This window comes from Salvelinus sp. IW2-2015, unplaced genomic scaffold (genome assembly GCF_002910315.2).
Source record: "Salvelinus sp. IW2-2015 unplaced genomic scaffold, ASM291031v2 Un_scaffold7580, whole genome shotgun sequence".
Lineage (NCBI taxonomy): Eukaryota > Metazoa > Chordata > Actinopteri > Salmoniformes > Salmonidae > Salvelinus > Salvelinus sp. IW2-2015.
Genome location: NW_019948840.1, coordinates 4,151 through 13,524, shown reverse-complemented (window position 1 = coordinate 13,524; position 9,374 = coordinate 4,151). Strand labels below are relative to the sequence as shown.

The 9,374-nt window shown below is 45.8% G+C and overlaps 1 protein-coding gene across 1 annotated transcript; it reads left to right on the top strand.

The window, feature by feature from the left end:
• The first annotated feature begins 6,786 nt into the window (after nt 1-6,786).
• LOC112079316 (ATP-binding cassette sub-family C member 12) lies at nt 6,787-8,342 on the top strand. Its single transcript, XM_024145307.2, has 2 exons — nt 6,787-6,930; nt 8,097-8,342. Exons 1-2 carry the CDS (start codon nt 6,789-6,791, stop codon nt 8,267-8,269), a joined length of 315 nt encoding a protein of 104 aa, XP_024001075.1. The 5' UTR covers nt 6,787-6,788; the 3' UTR covers nt 8,270-8,342.
• Nucleotides 8,343-9,374: the final 1,032 nt, after the last annotated feature.

The window sequence follows — 9,374 nt, the reverse complement described above, 5'->3', positions numbered from 1 at the left end:
AACCACAACATACGGGTCAGTCTGGCCCATGGTAAACTACAGACGACACAACAACATACTGGTCAGTCTGGCCATGGTAAACTACAGACGACACAACAACATAGTGGTCAGTCTGGCCCATGGTAAACTACAGACGACACAAACAACATAGTGGTCAGTCTGCCATGGTAAACTACAGACGACACAACAACAAACTGGTACAGTCTGGCTTCATAGACTCCTATGAGGTTAATACCTGTCTGGGGATGAAGATGAGGTAGACAGAGACTCCTATGAGGGTTTAGTACCTGTCCTGGGGATGAAGATGAGGTAGACGAGACTCCTATGAGGGTTAGTACCTGTATGGGGATGAAGATGAGGTAGACAGAGAGTCCTATGAGGGTTAGTACCTGTATGGGATGAAGACGAGGTAGACAGAGACTCCTATGAGGGTTAGTACCTGTCTGGGGATGAAGATGAGGTAGACAGTGACTCCTATGAGGGTTAGTACCTGTCTGGGGATGAAGATGAGGTAGACAGAGACTCCTATGAGGATTAGTACCTGTCTGGGGATGAAGATGAGGTAGACAGAGAGTCTATGAGGGTTAGTACCTGTATGGGGATGAAGATGAGGTAGACAAGACTCCTATGAGGGTTAGTACCTGTCTGGGGATGAAGATGAGGTAGACAGAGACTCTATGAGGGTAGTACTGTCTGGGATGAAGATGAGGTAGACAGAGACTCCTATGAGGGTTAGTACCTGTCTGGGGATGAAGATGAGGTAGACAGAGACTCCTATGAGGGTTAGTACCTGTATGGGGATGAAGATGAGGTAGACAGAGACTCCTATGAGGGTTAGTACCTGTATGGGGATGAAGATGAGGTAGACAGAGACTCCTATGAGGGTTAGTACCTGTCTGGGGATGAAGATGAGGTAGACAGAGACTCCTATGAGGGAGTACCTGTCTGGGATTGAAGATGAGGTAGACAGAACCTCTATGAGGGTTAGTATCTGTATGGGATGAAGAATAGGAACAGAGACTCCTATGAGGGTTAGTACCTGTATGGGGATGAAGATGAGGTAGACAGAGACTCCTATGAGGGTTAGTACCTGTCTGGGGATGAAGATGAGTAGACAGAGACTCCTATTGAGGGTTAGTACCTGTCTGGTGATGAAGACGAGGTAGACAGAGACTCCTATGAGGGTAGTACCTGTCTGGGGATGAAGATGAGGTAGACAGAGGACTCCTATGAGGGTTAGTACCTGTCTGGGGATAAAGACGAGGTAACAGAGACCTCTATGAGGGTTAGTACCTGTCTGGGGATGAAGATGAGGTAACAGAGACTCCTATGGTTAGTACCTGTCTGGGGAGAAGATGAGGTAGACAGAGACTCCTATGAGGTTAGTACCTGTATGGGGATGAAGATGAGTAGAACAGAGAGTCCTATGAGGGTTTAGTACCTGTATGGGGATGAAGATGAGGTAGACAGAGACTCCTATGAGGGTTAGTACCTGTCTGGGGATGAAGATGAGGTAGACAGAGACTCCTATGAGGGTTAGTACCTGTCTGGGATGAAGATGAGGTAGACAGAGACTCCTATGAGGGTTATACCTGTATGGGGATGAAGATGAGGTAGACAGAGACTCCTATGAGGGTTAGTACCTGTCTGGGGATGAAGATGAGGTAGACAGAGACTCCTATGAGGGTTAGTACCTGTCTGGGATGAAGATGAGGTAGACAGAGACTCCTATGAGGGTTAGTACCTTATGGGATGAAGATGAGGTAGACAGAACTCCTATGAGGTTAGTACCTTCTGGGATGAAGATGAGTAGACAGAGACTCCTATGAGGGTTAGTACCTGCTGGGGATGAAGATGAGGTAGACAGAGACTCTATGAGGTTAGTACCTGTATGGGGATGAAGATGAGGTAGACAGAGAGTCCTATGAGGGTTAGTACCTGTATGGGATGAAGATGAGGTAGACAGAGACTCCTATGAGGGTTAGTACCTGTCTGGGGATGAAGATGAGGTAGACAGAGACTCCTATGAGGGTTAGTACCTGTATGGGGATGAAGATGAGGTAGACAGAGAGTCCTATGAGGGTTAGTACCTGGTCTGGGATGAAGATGAGGGTAGACAGAGACTCCTATGAGGGTTAGTACCTGTCTGGGGATAAAGATGAGGTAGACAGAGACTCCTATGAGGGTTAGTACCTGTCTGGGATGAAGATGAGGTAGACAGAGACTCCTATGAGGGTTAGTACCTGTCTGGGATGAAGATGAGGTAGACAGAGACTCCTATGAGGGTTAGTACCTGTATGGGGATGAAGATGAGGTAGACAGAGAGTCCTATGAGGTTAGTACCTGTATGGGATGAAGACGAGGTAGACAAAGACTCCTATGAGGTTAGTACCTGTATGGGGATGAAGATGAGGTAGACAGAGAGTCCTATGAGGGTTAGTACCTGTTCTGGGATGAAGATGAGGTAGACAGAGACTCCTATGAGGGTTAGTACTGTATGGGGATGAAGATGAGGTAGACAGAGAGTCTATAGGGTTAGTACTGTCTGGGGATGAAGATGAGGTTAACAGAGACTCCTATGAGGGTTAGTACCTGTCTGGGGATGAAGATGAGGTAGACAGAGACTCCTATGAGGATTAGTACCTGTATGGGGATGAAGATGAGGTAGACAGAGATCCTATGAGGGTTAGTACCTGTCTGGGGATGAAGATGAGGAGACAGAGACTCCTATGAGGGTTAGTACCTGTATGGGGATGAAGATGAGGTAAGACAGAGACTCCTATGAGGGTTAGTACCTGTCTGGGGATGAAGATGAGGTAGACAGAGACTCCTATGAGGTTAGTACCTGTATGGGGATGAAGATGAGGTAGACAGAGACTCCTATGAGGTTAGTACCTGTATGGGGATGAGAGAGGTAGACAGAGACTCCTATGAGGGTTAGTACCTGTCTGGGATGAAATGAGGTAGACAGACACTCCTATGAGGTTAGTACCTGTATGGGGATGAAGATGAGGTAGACAGAGACGCTATGAGGTTAGTACCTGTCTGGGGATGAGATGAGGTAGACAGACACTCCTATGAGGGTTAGTACCTGTATGGGGATGAAGATGAGGTGACAGACACTCCTATGGGGTTAGTACCTGTCTGGGGATGAAGATGAGGTAGACAGAGACTCCTATGAGGGTTAGTACCTGTCTGGGGATGAAGATGAGGTAGACAGAGACTCCTATGAGGGTTAGTACCTGTCTGGATGATAAGAAGAGTAGACAGAGACTCCTATGAGGTTAGTACCTTGTATGGGGATGAAGATGAGGTAGACAGAGACTCCTATGAGGGTAGTACCTGTTGGGATGAAGAAGAGGTAGACAGAGACTCCTATGAGGGTTAGTACCTGCTATGGGGATGAAGATGAGGTAGACAGAGACTCCTATGAGGGTTAGTACCTGTCTGGGGATGAAGATGAGGTAGACAGAGACTCCTATGAGGTTAGTTACCTGTCTGGGGATGAAGATGAGGTAGACAGAGACTCCTATGAGAATTAGTACCTGTATGGGATGAAGATGAGGTAGACAGAGACTCCTATGAGGGTTAGTACCTGTCTGGGGATGAAGAAGAGTAGACAGAGACTCCTATGAGGGTTAGTACCTGTATGGGGATGAAGATGAGGTAGACAGAGACTCCTATGAGGGTTAGTACCTGTATGGGGATGAAGATGAGTAGACAGAGACTCCTATGAGGTTAGTACCTGTCTGGGGATGAAGATGAGGTAGACAGAGATCCTATGAGGTTAGTACCTGTTGGGATAAATAGTAGACAGAGACTCCTATGAGGGTTAGTACCTGTATGGGGATGAAGATGAGGTAGACAGAGACTCCTATTAGGGTTAGTACCTGTCTGGATGAAGATGAGTAGACAGAGACTCCTATGAGGTTAGTACCTGTCTGGGGATGAAGATGAGGTAGACAGAGACTCCTATGAGGGTTAGTACCTGTATGGGGATGAAGATGAGGTAGACAGAGAACTCCTATGAGGTTAGTACCTGTCTGGGGATGAAGATGAGGTAGACAGAGACTCCTATGAGGGTTAGTACCTGTCTGGGGATGAAGATGAGGTAGACAGAGACTCCTATGAGGGTTAGTACCTGTTGGGATGAAGATGAGGGTAGACAGAGATCCTATGAGGGTTAGTACCTGTATGGGGATGAAGATGAGGTAGACAGAGACTCCTATGAGGGTTAGTACCTGTCTGGGGATGAAGATGAGGTAGACAGAGACTCCTATGAGGTTAGTACTGTATGGGGATGAAGATGAGGTAGACAGAGACTCCTATGAGGGTTAGTACCTGTCTGGATGAAGATGAGGTAGACAGAGACTCCTATGAGGGTTAGTACCTGTCTGGGGATGAAGATGAGGTAGACAGAGACTCCTATGAGGGTTATACCTGTCTGGGGATGAAGATGAGGTAGACAGAGACTCCTATGAGGGTTAGTACCTGTTCGTGGATGAAGATGAGGTAGACAGAGACTCCTATGAGGGTTAGTACCTGTATGGGGATGAAGATGAAGGTAGACAGAGAGCCTATGAGGGTTAGTACTGTATGGGGATGAAGACAGGTAGACAGAGACTCCTATGAGGGTTAGACCTGTATGGGGATGAAGATGAGTAGACAGAGAGTCCTATGAGGGTTAGTACCTGTCTGGGGATAGAAGATGAGGTAGACAGAGACTCCTATGAGGGTTAGTACCTGTATGGGGATGAAGATGAGGTAGACAGAGAGTCCTCATGAGCGCGTTAGTACCTGTCTGGGGATGAAGATGAGGTAGACAGAGACTCCTATGAGGGTTAGTACCTGTCTGGGATGAAGATGAGGTAGACAGAGACTCTATGAGGGTAGTACCTGTATGGGATGAGATGAGGTAGACGAGATGCCGATGGGTGAGTACCGTTGAGGGAGTGTAGTATGAGTGACATAGAGCGTCTAGTAGGTTGTACCGTGTGGAGTGAAGATGAGAGGTAGACAGAGACTCTATGAGGGTTAGTACCTGTCTGGGGATGAAGATGAGGTAGACAGAGACTCCTATGAGGGTAGTACCTGTATGGATGAAGATGAGTAGACAGAGACTCCTATGAGGGTTAGTACCTGTATGGGGATGAAGACGAGGTAGACAGAGACTCCATGGGTTAGTACCTGTTGGGATGAAGATGAGGTAGACAGACATCCTATGAGGGTTAGTACTGTATGGGGATGAAGATGAGGTAGACAGAGACTCTATGAGGTTAGTACCTGTCTGGGATGAAGATGAGGTAGACAGACACTCCTATGAGGGTTAGTACCTGTGTGGATGAAGATGAGGTAGACAGAACTCCTATGAGGGTAGTACCTGTCTGGGGATGAAGATGAGGTAGACAGAGACTCCTATGAGGGTTAGTACCTGTCTGGGGATGAAGATGAGGTAGACAGAAGACTCCTATGAGGTTAGTACCTGTCTGGGGATGAAAATGAGGTAGACAGAGACTCCTATGAGGGTTAGTACCTGTATGGGATGTAAGATGAGGGTAGACAGAGACTCCTATTGAGGTTAGTACCTGTCTGATGAAGAATGAGGTAGACAGAGACTCCTATGAGGGTTGATACCTGTATTGGGATGAAGATGAGGTAGACAGAGACTCCTATGAGGGTTAGTACCTGTCTGGGGATGAAGATGAGGAGACAGAGACTCCTATGAGGGTTAGTACCTGTCTGGGGATGAAGATGAGGTAGACAGAGACTCCTATGAGTTAGTACCTGTATGGGGATGAAGATGAGGTAGACAGAGACTCCTATGAGGGTTAGTACCTGTTGGGGATGAAGAAGAGGTAGACAGAGACTCCTATGAGGGTTAGTACCTGTTGGTGGATGAAGATGAGGTAGAACAGAGACTCCTATGAGGGTTAGTACCTGTCTGGGATGAAGATGAGGTAGACAGAGACTCCTATGAGGGTTAGTACCTGTATGGGATGATGAGGTTACGAGACTTTGTAGGGTTTGGGAGACTGTTGGGGATGGAAGATGGAGGTAGAGCGAGTGAGAGCTCTCTAGGGGTGACCGATGGGTCGTAGTAGGTCGTCGTGATGGGGGTGGTGAAGATGAGGTAGACAGAGACTCCTATGAGGGTTAGTACTGTTGCGGGATGAAGATGAGGTAGACAGAGACTCCTATGAGGTTAGTACCTGTCTGGGATGAAGATGAGGTAGACAGAGACTCCTATGAGGGTTAGTACCTGTATGGGATGAAGATGAGGTAGACAGAGAGTCCTATGAGGGTTAGTACTGTATGGCGGATGAAGATGAGGTAACAGAGACTCCTATGAGGGTTAGTACCTGTCTGGGGATGAAGATGAGGTAGACAGAGACTCCTATGAGGTTAGTACCTGTATGGGGATGAAGATGAGGTAACAGAGATCCTATGAGGGTTAGTACCTGTCTGGGGATGAAGATGAGGTAGACAGAGACTCCTATGAGGGTTAGTACTGTTGGGGATGAAGATGAGTGAGACAGAGACTCCTAGTGAGTAGTACCTGTCTGGGGATGAAGATGAGTAGACAGAGACTCCTATGGAGGTTAGTACCTGTCTGGGATGAAGATGAGGAGACAGAGACTCCTATGAGGGTTAATACCTGTCTGGGATGAAGATGAGGTAGACAGAGACTCCTATGAGGGTTAGTACCGTCTGGGGATGAAGATGAGGTAGACAGAGACTCCTATGAGGGTTAGTACCTGTCTGGGATGAAGATGAGTCTGTAGTTTGCCATGGCCAGACTGATCCAAGTGTTCAGGAGGAAAGCGGTGAGCGTCACAGACACTCGTGTCCGCACCATGAACGAGGTTCTCACATGCATCAAACTCATCAAGATGTATGCCTGGGAAACCTCCTTCCAGAAGAAAATCACCGGTAAGGAAGAGTAGGGTCACCACAGGATGGTAAGAAGCTGTCTAAACAGGATACTGAAGGTGTTATTGGCCAAATGACATTTACTGATAATATAACACAGTAAATGGTATTATTGAGATATTGATTTATTAATCTATTAAAATAGAAGCCTGCTCCAGCAGGAGACAACATCATTCACTATAATTGGGGAAATGTAGTTAATTCATCTGTTATCTGGTATATCTGGTATATCTGGTATCTGGTATCTGGTATCTGGTATATCTGGTATATCTGGTATATCTGGTATATCTGGTATATCTGGTATATCTGGTATCTGGTATATCTGGTATATCTGGTATATCTGGTATATCTGGTATATCTGGTATCTGGTATATCTGGTATATCTGGTATCTGGTATATCTGGTATATCTGGTATCTGGTATATCTGGTATATCTGGTATATCTGGTATCTGGTATATCTGTTATAATTGGGAACATGTAGTTAATTCATCGGTTGTCTGTTATATCATGTACAGTGACTATAGAAAACCTTGCGTAGAAATGTGTGTAAATAGAACCCTATCTCAGGGCCAAGTTTTCAGAAGACCCGAGGTAGGGTTTTCCTCTATCTTTTTACCTGGGCTTTGCTCCTTTTCATATCTATTTTGATCCTGACAAACTCCCCAGGTCCTGCCGGTGACAAGCATACCCATAACATGATGCTGCCACCACAATAGTTGAAAATACAGAGGGTTTCACTCCGTTGTGTTGTATTGGGTTTGATCCAACCCTGTCCCCTGCCGATGACAGCCTCTGTCTACCGTTGTCTCTGATTGGGAATCATACTTAGGCGGCCTGTTTTGCCAGCTTAGTTGTGGGTTAGTTGTCTGTGTTAGTGGCCTGTATAGCCCTAGTCAGCTTCACGTTCGTTTTTTTGTTGTTTCCTGTTTTTGTTGGCGAATATTCATAATAATAAGAAATGTCCGCTGACCACGCTGCAACTTGGTCCGGTCATTTCCACCCTGACGACGATCGTGACGAGAACGTTTGGTAGAAATCTTTCATTAGAGCGTTGTGTACAGTGTATATACAGATACAGTGTGTTTGGATATAGTGCCCTATAAAGGGAATAGGGAGCCATATGGGACACGTCCCATATCTGCCGTTGTGTGTTTCCCCCCCATCAGACATCAGGAAGAAGGAGAAGCAGCTGCTGGAGATGGCTGGCTACACCCAGAGTATCAACTCCTCCATCACAACCATCATCCCCACCCTGGCAACCATCCTCACCTTCGTGGTCCACACCCTGCTGGGCCTGCCCCTCGGCACCTCGGAAGTGAGTAGTATACCTAATACCTAGTCCTAATACCTAGTCCTAATACCTAGTCCTAATACCTAGTCCTAATACCTAGTCCTAATACCTAGTCCTAATACCTAGAGTCCTAATACCTACTAATACCTGTCTAATTACCTAGACCTATATACTAGATCTAATACTAGTCCTAAACTAGATCCTATACCTAAGTCCTAATACTAGTCTAATACCTAGTCTCAGATACCTATCCTAATACCTAGTCCTAATACCTAGTACCGAATACCTAGACAATACCTAGTCCTAATAACCTAGTCCTAATACCTACTCCAAATACCTAGATCCTAATACCTAGTCCTAAATACCTAGTCCTAATACCTAGTCCTAATACTACCTAGTCCTAACTACCTACATACCTAGTCCTAATACCTAGACCTAATACTATCTCTAAGATCCTAATACCTAGTCCTAATACCATAGACCTAATACCTAGTCCCTAATACCTAGTCCAAATACCTAAATACCTAGTCCCTACTATACCTAGTCCTAATACCTAGTCTAATACCGTTTACGTAATACCTGTCCCTAATACCTAGGCTAACTAGATATACAGAGTAGTCATTAGTAGTTCTCTACGTCTGCTCAGCAGGCTAAGACATAGTCAGCTATGAGTAGTACCTAATGAAAGAGCCTTTAGCTGCACGAGGCTAAAATATGTCAGCTATGAATACAGTAGTAGCATATGAAAGGCCTTTAGCTCAGAGGCTCTAACATAGTCAGCTATGAATACAGTAGTACCTAAGAAAGGCCTTTAAGGTCAGAGGGCAACATAGTCAGCTATATGATACAGTAGTCCCTAAAGAAAAGCCTTTAGCTCCAGAGGGCTAACATACGTCAGCTAATGAATACAGTAGTAGCTATGAAAGCCTTTAGCTCAAGAGCTAAACATAGTCAGCTAGAGTAGTACCTAATGAAAGGCCTTTAGCTCAGAGCGCTAACTAGTCAGCTATGAGTACAGTAGTACTAATGAAAAGACTTTAGCTCAGAGGCAACATAGTCAGCTATGAATACAGAGTACCTATGAAGGCCTTTAGCCAGAGGGCTAACATAGTCACTATGAATCAGTAGTACTAATGAAAGGCCTTATACAGAG